Source organism: Macaca mulatta, chromosome 7, assembly GCF_049350105.2.
Source record: "Macaca mulatta isolate MMU2019108-1 chromosome 7, T2T-MMU8v2.0, whole genome shotgun sequence".
In the NCBI taxonomy this organism is placed as follows: Eukaryota; Metazoa; Chordata; class Mammalia; order Primates; family Cercopithecidae; genus Macaca; species Macaca mulatta.
Window position 1 is genome coordinate 45,746,099 of NC_133412.1, and position 16,863 is coordinate 45,762,961.

The 16,863-nt window shown below is 49.7% G+C and overlaps 1 protein-coding gene across 1 annotated transcript; it reads right to left on the reverse strand.

The window, feature by feature from the left end:
- Nucleotides 1–515: 515 nt before the first annotated feature.
- Nucleotides 516–16,491, reverse strand: CALML4 (calmodulin like 4). The gene is given in 6 exon segments (XM_015142552.3): nt 516–4,867; nt 8,186–8,374; nt 10,312–10,452; nt 16,228–16,258; nt 16,350–16,407; nt 16,409–16,491. Coding segments are annotated over 6 exon segments (585 nt in total). The 5' UTR covers nt 16,477–16,491; the 3' UTR covers nt 516–4,769.
- Between the last annotated feature and the right edge of the window lie 372 nt (nt 16,492–16,863).

Genomic DNA, 16,863 nt, shown 5'->3' on the forward strand with positions numbered 1-16,863 from the left:
ATGTTCTCAGGTGTGGAAAATATTTTTTAGTTGATTGAGAAGGCAGGTTTAACAGAAAATATAAAGAAGGGGCATAATGATTGCCGTTTTTCCAGACTGGATTTTCTTACCACAACTGTTAATGTTCTCAGAGTTGATGAAGGACCACCTTTGTGTATACACTTGTAGTTTTAAACCTTGCATTGGTAACAAAATGATCTACTTTAATCCAGGTAGAATTCAAGATGGCTGTACTTCAGTTGTATGATAAAATTAATGGTTCTCATGACTGTGTGGCATCTAAAAATAATGTTTTTATAGCATCTCTCTGCCACTAAATTGTTGACTTGAATTTTGGAAAAAAAAGTTGGTGTTGATATGTATATGTGTGTGTGTATATATGTATTTATAAACAAGTGTGTGTGAGTAACAAGTGAGTTTCATAGTCTTCCCCTACGCATGTGTATTCCACACACAAATGGCTGAGTTATAGTCATAAAACAATTTGCAATAAAAAAAACAAAACAGATTGTCGGTTAACCAGGAAACAGTTACGTTTTTTAATGAATCTGGTATTACAGTGAGCAAATGTCATATTAATTTAGGCTAATTTCTAATAGTACCATAATTTGTGTCTAAATTTGGACTGGGGTAGAAATTACCAAAATTGTGGGGAGTTTGTTTTCTGATTTTACATTGGTTTAGGAAACATATTTTTACTAATTCAGCTGTCTTAGGTAAAATGAATAGTTTTCTTCCTGTTTTTTTATGTGTCATTGTTAGTGGTCTCAAAATTCTGATCAATAACTTTGTGTATGATGCTGAATTATACAAACTGTTTGAATGATCCAGTGGAAAACATATCCCTCTACGTTCTTCTGTCCAGTTGTAGAGAAGGTTAATTTCCCTCAGTGTCCCACATTTACCAACCTAAGAGAAGAACAGGTAATAGGGAGAAATAAACATAGAGTGGTTTCAGTGGTTTTGGTCATGTGTCCACAGGAGAAACTAGCCATTCAGAAGTTGTCTTAATTATAGTTCATTCCACCCTGTGAGGAGTTTGTTTCCATCAGTTGTTGACTTTCCAAAATGTTGCATTAAGTAATAGTTGTCACTCTGTTGGCCTCATGGTCAATATCAATCACACTTTATGATCTCTACTAATTACTAGTAGAGTCATGTACTATGTCTTTAACTCCTAAGTTTAAAAAAAAGCACAGAGTCACTTCATCTCTTTTTTTCTTAGCCTACCCTCACTCCCCAACCCATGCCAACATTGACATGCTATCTGTGGACAAATAGCAGTTCTCAGAATCTAGTCAAGTTGCCATCATCCCCCTTGCCTTGGCCATTCATAGTAGGTATGCATATGTTTGTTTCTGTAGAGTACTGTGTGTGTGTGTATATTTACATCTGTATGCACACATCTTTGATAAAATAGCTATTTGACTAGCAGGGTTAAAGTGGCTTTTAATTACTTTGTGAGCGTTATTGGATACATCTTTAAAAAAAAAAAAAAACTGAACCAGAACCATGCCACGCTTGGTTGACTATTTTGAGCATTAAAATTGCTTTACTAATTATGTAGACATTATCACAATTCTGTATCTTTACTGACTTAGGAAAGATTCACGTAAGCTCTGAAAACTCTGATTCCTTGGTAGATTTTCCTTTGAGTCACGTGTCTGAAATGGAATGAAAAGATATCCTAACTCTTAAGTTAATATGGAAAGAGCATTGTTTTTAAAACAATTTCGATTTTAAATACATAAAACTTTCAAGATCTTCAGGACTTTTTAAAGCACATTTGAAATTATTTTAGTAAGAATTTTGTTTTATCAATATATGTTGAATTCTGTTTTTTAAACATAAAGCTTAGATTTCAGAAAGAGGGAGGGAAAATAGCTGGTGGTCCCAGAGTGTGCTGCTGTTAATTGTTTAACAAAGGGGAAAATGTATATAAACAGATAAAGTTACCATAAATTCCATGAACTTAAATCTGTGATTCATTGCCTTAAAACTTTCTCTCTTAGAATTTCCATACCGCATGCCAAACCAGTAAAATGGCTTTTAAAAATGTATAGTAGACAATGTCAGTTTGTATAAAAGTACCAAGTGAAAATATTTATTACATGCATTGGAAAAAAAATTGTTTACCTATTGAATGTTACCTGTTTATGTAGAGCTCTTTAGATGTAATAAAAGAAAAGCCTTCAGTTAATTTGTCTTCTGTAAAATAACACTGCTGGGTGTTCAAGGGGACAAAATCCCTGTGAGACAAGTGATAATGGTTTGTGCTTCCAAAGCACCTTTCATCCAGAGATTTCAAAGCATGACAAGTAACTAATTTTCTTGCAGCATGCTTTGAGGTAAGTAATGAATATATAGCCATCATTTCCCTCTCTTGTTGAAATATGGCTAGCTCTTTAATAAATCACAGCATCTGTTCAGCATCTGCAGTTTGAATGCTAAGAGCACCGTGGCCTTCTTGTAAACAACACTAGGTGCTAGAGAAACCAGCTGGAATTTCAGGAATGAGCTTGAAACCAGGACAGGAGTAATATAACAGCCCTTCCTCCGGTAGAGGTTTGAATCGGAACACTTCACAGGATCTTAGGCTCTGGACCACTGGATCCCCTTAATGAGGAGCAGGGAGTCTGTGAAGAGGAGCCCCAGGTTCGAATTCCACACCAGCTGTGTGTTTTTGGCAAGCTATACTTCAGATTCCCGTTAGGCAAATGAGATGCATAAAACTTGCTTTAAAGCCATACTGGGACTATTCAGTGATAAATACAGACATAGAAAAGCTTTGACGGAAAGTACCCTCATTTTTTATAGCCAGAACTTGCTCTTCCTGTTCCATCTAAATCATTGGTATCTATCTCCCATCTAATCTTTGGTATTCCAGGTTGGCTGTGCAGGATTTACCTCCTAATGTCCATGACTGGAGCTCAAAAGAGGTGCCGGCCTAGGACCTTTGAGCCTTGCCTGAAAGTGACAGCAGATCTCTTGGGGGGAGGTGGGGGGTGGGGTGGGCAGCGTCTAACTGGCCCTCTGGTGGATTTACCTTGAAGGTAATGAAATTTAAGCATGAGGACCCCTCACTTGCCCTGGTCCTGGGAGCAGCCCCAGAAATTCTGCATTTCTGTTTTTGTATTCTTAAGGCAGCCAAATCTTATAAACCTCAGATCCCACAAAACATCTGCTTCTACACTGTGCGGACCTGGGCTTCCCAGCCAGATAGTCACAATTTCACCTAGTTGGCATTTTGACCATTTACTTACTCTCACCCCCACAAAACTCTTCTCTGTGGCTCCTAGGAATTCCCACTTACTCCCTTTGCAGTTACGCTTGGGGAAATGAGAGTCTCCTTCCTCAGGGCCTTGTTTGGGTCTGAAGCCACACGGCATTGTTGAGACAGTTGCACTAACACTACAACTCTTGCTCCCTGCAGTTTTCCCTGTGCCCGGTGCCTGGTGGAAGATTTGTGTCTTGTACATCCTCCCAAAAGACACATCCCGTTTGATTTGGTTTTCTTCTGCTTTAGCCTGTGGCACCACTAGACAAAGCCGCAGCCCAGAGAACCCACTTTTGATACATACATGAAAATCTTTGCACTTGGAGCCCTGCAGCCCCTCCTGTGTTGCTGTGGTACTCCAGCCCTTTTTAGGACTGTGCTGGCACTATGAATGATCCAGATTTGACAAGTGTATGGCACCTCTAAATCTCTGGCAGCACCAACCTGGCACCTTCTGGCTAACTAACTCAAAGCCACTCGAGCTGGATGGACTTCCAGAAAGCCTAGTGCTCCTACTACTGTTTTCCAGGGCTATTGTACCCTGGCCATTGCTGGTTCCATCCCCTTATTTCTCTCCATAAGTCCTGGGGAAGTGGCTTAAGGCTATGACCAGTGTGGGCCACTTAAGCAGACCTCCCTGGAACCTCTCTGCCTGGTAACAGAGCCCAGGGAACAGCTCAGAATTCTCACAGCATTGGAAGCCCCCTTCTTGAGCTCTGCAAGGCCAGTGAATTCAGCCGCTCACATCTGGTTTGCTTTGGTGTGAGGTGTAAAGTAGATCACTCTTCCCGCTCTCAGCTGATGCTGCCTCATTGTAGCATGTGTTTTCACTCTACAATGTTTTCACTCTATACTCTGTGTTTATGAACCAATAGCCTGAGCTTTGTCACTGTATCTATTGAGATAGAAATGAGAATTTGTAAATGGGCCTCTGGCACCGCAAGAATTGTCATAAGTGTTACAGCTTTTTGTTTGTTGCAGCTTCTCAGCTAGCACTGGCTTCATCTTGGAAATATGGAAGATGGTTCTAGCCCCCAAATACAGAGTAAGTCTCTTGGTAGATTACCCTTAAGTCATTAGCTCAATCCTTCCTCAACAGGCTCCATGAGGTAAGAAGTGGGAATCCAGCTTGTGTGAGGGCCCCGAAGTTTTCAGGGGTGAAATGATTTGCCCAAAGTCACAGTGGGAAGCGGAAGAGCCAGGACTGGAACCCAGGCCAGACCCCAAACCACAGGCTCCTTCCATGCTTGAAAGGGCCGGACTCATGGTAGTTAATAAAATCAATACAAATCTTTTATTAAAAAGATCTGCTCATACCATGCATGGCTGAAATCATCTATTATTGTTGCTAGTTAGCCTCTCTTCAGTAGTTGGGTAATGTTGTCTTGCCACTGTGTTTGCCATCTCCCCCAAGTGAAAATAACACTTTTCTTTTTAAAAATTAATCGCTCCAAGTTTTCAGGCCCAGGGGAGGCTCTCGCATTCTCCTCCTTCAATAGTCCTGTCCAGGAAGGGTGATCTTGTGGATAAATTCATCATACTTCACTTTGCCGTTGGGTTCGATACCTGCTTCCCTGAAAAGATCATCCACTGCAATAAATCACATTAATTTTTCAGTTTGGCTTTAGTGTTCCATTATAAAACAGTGAGTTCTTTGGGGACTGGAGCTCCCCTAAGGTCTTCCCTGAGTGTCCAGTTGACTATTCCTATAGACCAGGAAGTAAACCAGTGAACAGAAAGGGACAACCCACCCCTGCCCTCCTGAGACCACGGATTCCATTTAGAGCTAATCAGGCTTTCTGCAGGGGCAGGGAGTAGGGAGGTGTACTGGTAAGGATTTGGTCACTGATGCCACCCTGGGCTTTTTTATTTTTTTCCTTTTTTGAAACAGAGTTTCGCTCTTGTTGCCCAAGCTGGAGTGCAATGGCGCAATCTCCGCTCACTACAACCTCCGCCTCCCAGGTTGAAGTGATTCTCCTGCCTCAGGCTCCCGAGTAGCTGGGATTACAGGCACGTGCCGCCACACCCAGCTAATTTTTTCTTATTTTTAGTAGAGACAGGGTTTCACCATGTTGGCCAGGCTCGTCTTGAACTCCTGACCTCAGGTGATCCACCCACCTCAGCCTCCCAAAGTGCTGGGATTACAGGCATGAACCACTGTGCCTGGCCCACCCTGTGCTTTTATTTTTATTTTTTCATGAAAATATGACCCCTGTGCCTCTATTTCTAGAAACCTTTGTCCTGGAGTTTTTACCTTCCACCAGCTCAGCCTGCAGGCAGAGCGAACATCCTCGGCAGCCCCAGGCTTCGGCCTGCCCCTCACTTGCCTGCCTTCTCCCCTAAGCCAATGCTCCTCACCACCCCTGCCCCCACCCCAAGAGAGGACTTAGTGAAAAGCACTGTCTGCTACCATCACTTCTAAAAAAAAGTATGTTTGGGGGATGGGTTTTTATGAGAGAAAAATAAATCCAACTGTGTTGAGAGCTCACAGCATACAAGACTGCCATTGTTCTCCATCGCTCCAGAAAAAAAACAAAAAAACAAAAAAAAACTTCATTTGCTTGTTTCTTCTGGTTCTGGATTCCTGGGATAAAATACTAGCTTGTCCCAGGTGTTGGCAAGAGCCATTTCAGCTTGTATTCTCCACAATGGCCTCTTGGGGCCAACCTACCATGCCTCTTTAGCCCATCCTCATCTCACTGCCCTGTGTCAACTTCCCAGGCCTGGACACCTTCCACACACACACCCCTGTAGTCAGTTAGAAAATATCCTGTGATTCTGTGCTTAACTATCCTCGAAAGTAGAATCACCGTGCCTTGTGCCTAAGCTGATGGTAGTTCTGAGTAATGGGAGAATTTGAGGACACTAATTCATCTCATTTTGTGGAGAAGTTTCTACAATCAGCCAGCTGGCTAAAACCATCCTGGGGGGCAGGCCAACATCAGCTCCAGGGCCAGTCACTGCAGCCTCTTCCCATCTGGGCGAGGGACAGCACTTAGCCAGGTGCTGAGGACACCTGAGTAGAATAGCCTTTCACTCCGTCTCACTTCAAAGATCCATAAAAAGCCAGTGCTGAAGTCAGCCCGTCCCAGGCCTCAGGAGGAAAAGGCTTCACCCGCAGCCGTTCCAAGGATGTTTTTTAATCAAACTGAAAATTGTCTTTCGATCACCCAGAGAAAGGATTCCTGCTGCTGGTATCATTCTTCCCATCTCCCGTGGCAAGTGAGAGGGAAATCGGTGTCCCTGCTTGTCTGGAACTCACCAGTTTCTGTGAAACATTCCTCTGCTGGTTATGAGAGATGTATGTGAGTCTGTGGCCATGACATTGCTTTAGGACAGAGATCATTAACCACAAAAATAAGGCCCTGCTCCCTCTGCTGACTCCACCTGTTGCCTAGAGGGCTGGGCGGTGTCCTGTGGGGAGTCTGGGAGGGAAGGACGGCCCATGTCTTCCCTGTCTATGTGAAAATAGCCACAAGAGGTGAGCCTGGGAAAGTGGGGTATGGAGACCCAGCCTGCTGTTGGGCGATTGATTATTTATTTATTTATTTACTTTTGGAGATGAAGTCTCATTCTGTTCCCCAGGCTGGAGTGTAGTGGCGCAAGCTCGGCTCTCTGCAACCTCTGCCTCCCAGATTCAAGCTGTTCTCCTGCCTCAGCCTCCCGAGTAGCTGGGGCTACAGGCGTGCGCCACCACGCCTGGCTAAGTTTTATGTCAGGCAATTTTTAAACTCTCTGCACTGTGCCTTAATGGCGGCAGCTAAAATCTGAGCAGACTGATTTGTAGAGTGGTAGCTCAGAGGGACCTGAGGGGTCACCTTTTGTACCCTCATTTCTAGCAAGGAAAGTGAGGTGGGAGAGAGGTCTCCCAGCACCCAGGATTCAAACCACAACCTCAAACCCCTCCTCCAGTGGTTTATGGTGATTTAACCAGGGACGGAAAGTCCATCATTTTGAAGCCTGTTTTCAGCACCCACTTGTGGCCAAGCCCAGCTCTCCTGTCCCAACCACAGGCCAGCAGGGCAGCCTAACTAGAAACCCCAGGCTCTGAGGTCGGGGTCCCTGGCCTTGGGCAGAGGCAGAGCTGGCTGGCTGCTGCTGATGTGGCAGGGCTGGGCAGGAGGGTCCGCAGACTGGAAGAACAAAGGCTGCAAATGGCCCGGCGTGGGGGTCCCTTTGACAGTGTGTACAAAGGGCTTTCCTAGAAAACCCCAGGCTCTGTCCTGCTCTGAGGCAAGAAGGCCTGCTGGGCTGCAGGAAGGCACAAGGCAGAGAGACCCCTTCTCACGGGGCTCTGGGACCAGGAACCCCGCCTGTCTCGGCAGTTCTCCAAGTGTCCTGGCAAAGTTCCCTGTGGAGCCCCCTTCTGGAAGAGCTTAGAGCAGCCTGAGTTGGAAAGGAAGCAAAGCAGCACCTCAATTCGGAAACTCAACCTCAGCAGCAACTGCAGAGACTGCTGTGATGGGAGGAGGGGCAGGGATGTCTAGACCTGCCTTCACTCCCGCACTGCTGCTCAGGAGCCACTCACTCCCCCGCTTCTTTATCAGTAGAAGTAGGCACTTGTGCTCCCAGGGCTGTCATAGGCACTAGACGAAGCCCCACGGTGAGAGCTTAAACACAGGGGGAGGCCGGACTGCACGCTCCAGCTTCCCTGCCCTGTGGGGTCCAAGCTGGGTTTCCCCCCAGCTGTCCCTTCACCCTGGCAGACTTCTCCCTGCACCCCTCCAGGCCCCCTGGTTCTTCCCCAGGCTCCAGCACCCACCTAGTATGGCATCTGCTCACAGTCTCCTGTGCATGCATCAACAGAGATGGTCTGCACCACCCTGGTGGCATCAGCCGGGCTTTGGTGCCCTCCTCCCAACTTCCTAACCCCCTCTGACTGGTGGGAGACAGGCCCCAGGCTGTTACCTTCCTTGTGGGTGAGCTTCTCCCCGAGGCTCGTAAGTTTTGACCGCAGGTCGGACGCCATGATGTAACCTTTCTTCTCCTTGTCCGCCATCAACATGGCTAGAAGAATTTCTTTCTTTGGGTCTTCTTGTTTTATTTGCATGTGCATAATGGTCAGAAAAGTGGAGAAATCCAGCTCTCCATTTCCATCTAGGGAACCCACAAACACAGCAGAGTGAGCAGAGGGAAAAAGGCTCTTGGGAAGCCAGTTAGCCTCCTGCTGGACCTGCACATCCAGTTCAAGGGTCACCGACCAGGGAACGCCAGGATGTGGCAGTGGTCACAGTGAAGAGGATGCAGCCTCTCCCACCGAGTTCCCACAACGGGCCCCTCACTGGACTGGACATTCTTCATTTCAGCAACGTCCTCAGTGATGATGCTTATCATCACCCCAAAACTCAAGAAAGCGGGGTCCCATCCACAGATGGAGGACTGGGCTCCTCTACTCCCTTCTAGCGCTTCCCTCCTGCCCTGAACTGGAGGGAAACAGGTCCATGTGTCCATTCCACCTTTGACAACCACCACAGCACATCTACCAGGATGGATCAGTGCCCCCACCTGCGGCCTCAAGCCTCAGTGCCAGGCTGGGCTGCTCACCTGTCTTCCCCTCACTGCAGTTTCCACCCCAGCCCCTCCTCCACGCGCCCTGGCTGGGATGTAACTGCAGGAAATCAAAACTTCCCCTGACTACAACTTCCTATTTGTTTAGAGGAGACAGAAATCAAGGAAACCACTACCGCTTTGGAGCTGGACATGGGGGATCTCAGGTATCAGACCACTGAGCACCCTGCCGCCAGGCTGCAGGCCTTCAGAGGCCCACCTGGGCCCAGCGTGGCCTGCCCCAGGGCAGGATCCCAGCGCCACTGCGGGCATCCTCTAGTGGGGCCTTCGGTAACCCTAGCAGATGGTGGTGACCCCCATGAGATGAGGAAGCTGGGGGCCTGAGACTGAGCAGCAGCCTGTGGGCTCTGGGTCAAGTGTTCTTCCCAGGGGACCCCCTTCCCCTGGGCCAGTCCCTCCTTCCTGAGTGTCCAGCCTCCAATGCAAACAGCCACCCCAGCCTCTGAAACTACTACTTTTTTTCTTAGAAAAAAACACAACAAAACATAAAATCTGCTTCTGACTGTGAAAAGCCGTATATGTTCTCATTGTTGAAAATACAGGAAACAACAATAAAAGAAATAAAAATCACCCATAATCCCATCACCAGAGAGAACTACTTGGTAACATTTTGGATGGGTTTTCTTTCGGCATTTTTTTTTTTCTAGCAATAGTTTTTCTAAAAACTATTGCATAGTTTTTAGGTCAGTCTTTGGTATCAGAAGAATTGGGTTCTAATCCTGATGCCATCACTGGCTCAAGAACTTAATGGCTGTAAACCTTGATCTTTGCTTGTAAAGTGGGTTAGGAGAAAGCCAGGCACAGTGGCTCATGCCTCTAACCCCAGCACTTTGGGAGGCCGAGGAAGGCAGATCACCTGAGATCAGGAGTTTGAGTCCAGCCTGGCCAACAGGGCAAAACCCCGTCTCTACTAAAAATACAAAAATTAGCCAGGCGTGGTGGCGGGTGCCTGTAATCCCAGCTACTTAGGAGGCTGAGGCAGGAGAATCACTTGAACCTGGGAGGCAGAGGTTGCAGTGAGCCGAGATCTCATCACTGCATTCCAGCCTGGGCGACAGAGCAACTCTGTCTCAAAAAAAAAAAAAAAAAAAAAAAAAGAGAAAATGAGGTTAAGAGAATGCCTACTTCGTAGGGTTTTGGAGGTAAGCACATGACAAATACTCAACAAACGGAAATGTTTCTATAAAACATTGGGATTGCTGTCAGCGCGGCTTTTCCCTGGGTTTGATAAGTCTGTTGGAACGCCTAGATCCCAAGGTCTGTGAGATGAGGTATCACTGATTGCTATGAGGATTCCAGGAAGCCGAAGTAAGGCACAGCACTCCTGGTCTGGGGCTGCCACAGCTGGGTCCCCAGGAGGCCTGCCTGCCAGCTGCCCCTCAAACTGCTGAGCTTTTCACACCTCTACCGTCTGCACCCACCTGCCGGGCCCCTCCCCACTCAGCGTTGTTCCCACCACCACTCACCTATCCCGTGGGTCTGCAGGTGCCGCTGCACCTCCCCTGGCGTCGGGCTGGCCCCCAGGCACCTCATGGCCACCATGAGGTCTGTGGCTTTTATCTTCCCCCTCTGCTGCTTGTCATACAGGGAGAAGCATTCCTTGTACTCTGCGCACAGCCCAGAGGCAGGGTCAGCAGCGTCTGGTCACTCTCCGCTGATGCCGCCCTCCCTGTCCTCAGTTTCTTCTCCCTCTTTTCCCCTTCCTTTTGCCCACTCCTGCCATCCCTCTCTCCCCTCCCCTCCCCTCCCCTCCCAAGGGTGCTAGATATAGCAAATGAAAATACAGGACTGCCAGGTTAAACTGAATTCAGAAAAACACTGAATACATTTTAATTGTATGCCCCTAATTTTGCATAGGACATATACTTCTATTGAGAAAGTATTTGTTGTCTGAAATTCTATTTAACTGGGTATCCTGTATTTTATCTGGCTCCTCTTCCCTTCCTCCCTACTCCCCCTCCCTTCCTTCTCCCTCCCCCTCCCCCGCCCAACCCTCAGGACTACAACTCCCAGGACAGTACCCCTCCAGGGCTCACAGCGGAGAGCAGAAACCCACAGCAAGGCGTCCAGACCCCCAGGGGACCTCTGCAAACACAACTTTTCTGGACAATGGGAATAATAAGGCCTCAGGATTACCGTGAGAGCCAGAAATCCCAGGAGGCCTGGCAGAGAGTGGCCCTCATATGGTGATATTATCATCATTAGAGCTGGGGCATTTCTGAGCCTATTGCTCCCGCCCTGGCCTCCAGGCTGCTGAACCCTCAAGCTATCCATGGACTTGGGCCCTGGTCCTGTTCTTAGAGGCTTCAAAGAGTCCAGCTGGGAAATTCTCCCAGGGTCTGAAGCCCCTTCTCCCTCGGTACTTGGTAGAGGTGGAAGGCAGCCGGAGCTAAGGCTCCCCTAAACCCACAGTCTCCCGGCCTGACATAGCTGTCCCACAGGCTCCTGGCCTGACACAGCCGTCCCACGGGCTCCCAGCCCTGGGAGTCCCAGGAAGGCCAGCTGGGAGTTCAGGGAAAGTCCCTGGGCCGCACTGACTGAACGTCTGATTTGGGGGTAGGTGGGGCTACCATCAGGACAGGGAGATTCTCATCCAGCCCAGACGAGGCACCCGGGCCTGTGGGTGGAGCCGTGGGAACCCAGTGGCCTGGCGCTGGCCATCCCAGGCTGGGGCTCAGGGCTCTGTTCTCTCTCCTGCTTCTCACACCACCCAGGTGGGTCCTTAGAGGCCTGGACAACAGCACCTTAGCTGATGACAGCAACAATGACAGTTCACATTGCTGAGCACTCTGCCCCCAGGCCCTCGCTTCATCCCCACCACCCTGTGACACGCTCCTCATATTCCCATGTGCAGACAGGGCACTGAGGGCTGCAACACTGACTGCCTGGCTGTGGGCAGCTCTGCCCGCCAGGCCACACTGCCTTCAGTTCCAGGGCAAACACCGCTGAGTGCAGCAGAGCGAGGGAGAGGACGTAGAAGGAGCCCCCTCAAATCCCTAGCCCAGACCAGGGGTCCCTTCATACTCCCTAATGAAGGCACTCAGGCCTCCCTGGTAGGATTTCAGGGGTGTCACTAAAGACAGGCAGATTGCCATGTACCATTTAGAGACAAATTCATGGCCTTTGTGGAGAGACAGAGGAACCCCCAGTCCCACACACCTGCCCTTTCAGAACGTTCCAGAGCCTGAGCTTCCAAAGGAGCAAACCAAAGACAGGACCAGGTGGCAGGGGCCGAAGCGGCCCAGAGGAAGCAGGGCCAGAGCCTGGCCTAAGACCCCAGCTTTGATTCCCATAAAACCAAATTGCCTGCAAGAGGGCCCAGTGCCAGACGGGACAACGCCATCACTTCACGTCAGGGGGACAGAGAGAGGGCTGCCCAATCACAGAGCTTAACCTTAGCACTGCAGGTGGTGCCCCTGGGACCTCTCATGGCCACTCTCACCTTGTCTTTCTGTCTGGGTTTGCCCCTGGGTGAGGGAGGGCCAGAGGCCCACCGCCGTCCCTGCCTGACCTGTGCTGGAAGGTGCTCATCACACCCTTGGGGTCCAGAATCAGCCTGGATCTGCAGATGGGCGCACTTCACCACTCCCTGACAAGCCCTGTCAGTCACTGGGGACCTGTGGTCCTTGCCAGCAGCAGCGCCAGGGCTCAGAGGCCCAACTCCTAACAAACCTTCACATCAGATATGCGCCGTCTCCCTGCCTCACACGCCTTTAAAGACCTGGAAGGCCAGATGTGAACTTGGAATTCCTGCACTGGAACAGACAGCAGGGTGTTGGAGACCCACCTGGGCTTCCCACTGGCCCCTTCCTCCACCCTCTCTCCACTCTCCCTCCTCACCTCCTGGCTCTCCTTCCTGCTCTTCCTCCTGCCAGGTCGGCCCTCTAACATACTAGCACCTATATTTCACCACGTTCCCCTCCCTCGATGGTGACCCCCGTGAGGAAGGGATTTTTGTCTTTGTGTTCACTGTTGTAGCTCTAGTGCCTGGAACGGGGCTAGCACAAAGAAGGGACACAAACATCTGTTGAATGAAAGGATTAATTGGGTTAAATGAATTGGATTAAAAATCCCCTTTAAGTCTTCTCTTTGAAAATGCAAATCCCCCGGGACAAGAAAGAGACCTGCGCAAGGCCTAGGATAACACCAGCTGTGCTGGATGTTTAACCATCAGATCTGATCATATATGTACTTGTGTCCTCTGCACTGTACAAACATAAAGGATGTGTAGCACACAACTTACAAATAATACGGAAATGTACACTATTCTTTATTATAAATTCCATCTAGGGCTGGGCACAGTGGCTCACGCCTGTAATCCCAGCACTTTGGGAGGGCGAGACAGGAGTATCACTTGGGCCCAGGAGTTTGAGACCAGCCCAGACAATATAGTAAGACCTCATGTCTACAAAATATTTAAAAATATTTTGTGTGTGGTGCTGCGTGCCTGTAGTCCCAGCTGCTCAGGAGAGAGAGGGGGGAGAGTGCCTTGAGTCTGGGTGGTGAAGGTTGAAATGAGCGGAGATCATGCAATTGCACAGAGCAAGGCTCTGTCTCAAATAAATAAATTCCATCTGGCCACTTGATTACTACGAATGAGTTTTGCCAACTCTTTTTTTTTTTGAAAGAGTTTCACTCTTGTTGCCCAGGCTAGAGTGCAATGGCACGATTTTGGCTCATTGCAGCCTCCACTCCCAGATTCAAGCGATTCTCCTGCCTCGGCCGCCCATGGAGCTGGGATTACAGGCATGCACCATGCACCATCACGACCGGCTATTTATCTATTTATTTATTTTTTGAGATAGAATCTCATTCTTGTTGCCCAGGCTGGAGTGTAGTGGTTTGATCTCAGGTCACTGCAACCCCTGCCTTCTGGGTTCAGGTGATTCTCCTGCCTCAGCCTCTTGAGTAGCTGGGATTTCAGGCACCTGCCACCACACCCGGCTAAATTTTTTGTACTTTTAGTAGAGATGGGGTTTTGCCATGTTGGCAGGCTGGTCTCGAATTCCTGACCTCAGGTGATTTGCCCACCTTCGCCTCCCAAAGTACTGGGATTACAGGCGTGCACCACCACACCCACCAAGTTTTGTATTTTTAGTAGAGATGGGGTTTCACCATGTTGGCCAGGCTGGTTTTGAGCCCCTGACCTCAGGTGATCCACCCGCCTCGGCCTCCCCAAGTGCTGGGATTACAGACGTGAGCCACCATGCCCAGCCCAAGTTTTGCCAACTCTTATATCCATTGCCAACCTAGTTTTGATTCGACCATGATTTGACAAATGAAGCTGTATGCCAATGAGTGTGATTCTTTTTCCAATGAAAAATCTGATGTGATCTACTGTTAAACTATTTCTCACCCTTGTACCAAATACATTCATTAAATTGAAACTTATTTGAAATCACCAGCTCTACTGAGCACAATAGGGCTGTCTTTTTAACTTTTTGTATAGATAGATGTAGGGACTGAAACATTGTTTGATCCTACATTATTTAATAATGGCTGGCTTTAACATCCTGCTTGCAAAATTCCTAAAAAATGGCTCTTGCTAGCTGTAGTGAGCCAGCCCCAGCCTACATGTGGGTGACACCTGCCTGTGCCTGGCCCAGCGTCCAGCACGTAACTGACATTATCCCCCTCTGTCCCTGGCTCGCAGCAGCCTGGTGAGGTGGCATATGCCTACTTCACAGGTGAGAAAACCGAGGCTCAGGGTGATTAGGCTTCAGGTCTGCCGCCTCCAAAGCCCCTGTTCTTTCCACTTCGCTAGGCCATCCCGTCCAGTCTTTTACACACTCGTTAAACATTGGTGGCCACTTTCTTGGTGTCAGATACTGGGATACAAAGAGAAATTACCTTCTTCCCTTCTGAGAGCTTTGGCCATCCCAGGAGGGAGGGTCAGTGAGCCTTAAAACCAGGCATGGGTGGGAGGATGCTGAGGCTGAGAGCTGAACTCCAGCCCTCAGTCCACCATTCAGTATCACCTTTGGACCTGGACAAGAGGGTGCTGCCCCGGGCCCTGTGTTTTAAAAGTCCCTGCTCCTGCCCTGGCCCTCCTCTTGGGATAAAGAGTTTGAGGGGTCTACATGGAGGTGCCCACCTGGAGCTCACAATTCCTGCCCCTCTAGACCAAGCTCAGAATACCCAGAACTCTGGAACTCCTGGCCGGGTAACCCTAACCCCATTTGGCTGGGCTCTCAGGACCCTACCCTGGATCACAAGGGCCCAAGGTGCCTGTAATTTGTTGTTGTTGAGACAGAGTCTCACTCTGTCGCCCAGGCTGGAGTGCAGTGGCACGATCTTGGCTCACTGCAACCCCGCCTCCTGGGTTCAAGCGATTCTTCTGCCTCAGCCTCCTGAGCAGCTGGGAGTACAGGCACCCACCACCATGCCCAGCTAATTTTTGTATTTTTAGTAGAGACGGGGTTTCAACATATTGTCCAGGCTGGTCTCGAACTCCTGACCTCGTGATCTGCTCGCCTTGGCCTCCCAAAGTGCTGGGATTACAGGCGTGAGCCACCGCGCCCAGCCTTGGTACCTGTAATTTTAGCTCCAGTAGTCAGCGAAGGACTCACTGAGAAGGCGATGTTTCAGCAGAGACCTGGAGGAATAGGGATGCCTGGGGGGACTCTCAGGCCCATTGACGTCCACTGTTGGGACAGGTTCAGGGTCACAACCTCAAGCAGCAGCTGGCTGTGCCTCCTGGGCCTCTCCTGCCAGGTATAGGGGGGCTGCAGTCATGAGGCTCCCCTGGCTCAGGTCTGGGCCCCTGAGTTCTTTGTAACCCAACCCTTTGTGCTCTTGGCCTTGTGGAAATAGAACCTGCATGGTGTGAAACTGAAGCCTGGTCGAGGGCTGGCAGAGTAGGGGACCCAGGGAATGAAGTGCTCACACCCAAACCAGACTTGATGCCAGGGCAAAGGGGACTCAGTGGACCCCCTCCCATTTTACAGATAGGGAGACTGAGGCCCAGAGAGTAGACACATCCTGCTGGAGAGTGCAAACCTGGCCTCTGTTCTGTCTCAGTTACAAAGCCCCTCCTCTTTCCCTGCTGTCAGCCATACCTTTAATGGTCTCTCTCTCCATCCCCAGTCCCCTCAGTCCCCAAATCCAACTGGTCAGGCTCTGGAGGGAAACCTAGTGGGCTCTGTCTTAGCGCCCTGGCTTGTAAATCACACTGACACGTATAAAGCCACATTTCTATTTTGGAGGCTTACCCCCGACCCCCAGCCCACTGACGGCCGCCTCCCTGCAGCTCTTGGCCCCGTGGGTGGGCCCAGCTCTCGCCCAGCCACCTTCCTTCCCACCAAGAAAACATGAGCAGAGCAAACTGCCTAATGAGACCCATGTTTTGCTGAGTTGCTAATTAAAGAACAAACCCAACCTACCATTAATTTGGTCTTGGGAAAGAAACTTGGCCTGCAGCAGAGAAAGGAAAGCAGTCAGGGGAGGGCTCCACCTGAGGCTCACACCCCCAGCCCTGGCCAGGCCCACACAGACCCTCACTCACCATCCTGAGGCCCCGGCTGCCACCCGTGCGTTCACTGCTCCCAGAACCGCGTTCAGTTTCCTCCAGCCTCAAGTCTAAAGTCTGCCAAGCTGGGTGGAGGCCCGGGTAATAAATGCTCGGCTGCCATGGAGACCGGGCCCGACGCCACCAGGGTCAGATTCCAGCTTCCTGAGCACAGCTCAGGACCCGCCACCCGGGCAGGTTGGATTTTTGAGGAAACGGGGCTGCGGAAGGCTCTCCCAGGGCTCAGAGTCTCCGCCTCCAGAAGCCGCAGCAAAGGCACAAATGCCAGTTTCTTCCTGGGAGCCCTGGACTCCAGGAAGGGGTCTTCTCTCTCCTGGGACTCGGCGGGGACACCATCAAGCCCCGACTAGAGTTGGACACTTTACACCCTGGGTCGTACTGAAGGCTCCTCACACACCATCTTGGAGGAGGAAGGGAACCCTTCCAAGACGGCCCAACTCAGAGATGGGCACCAGGGCGCGCAGGCTTGGGGCTCGGTACTGCAGGGACA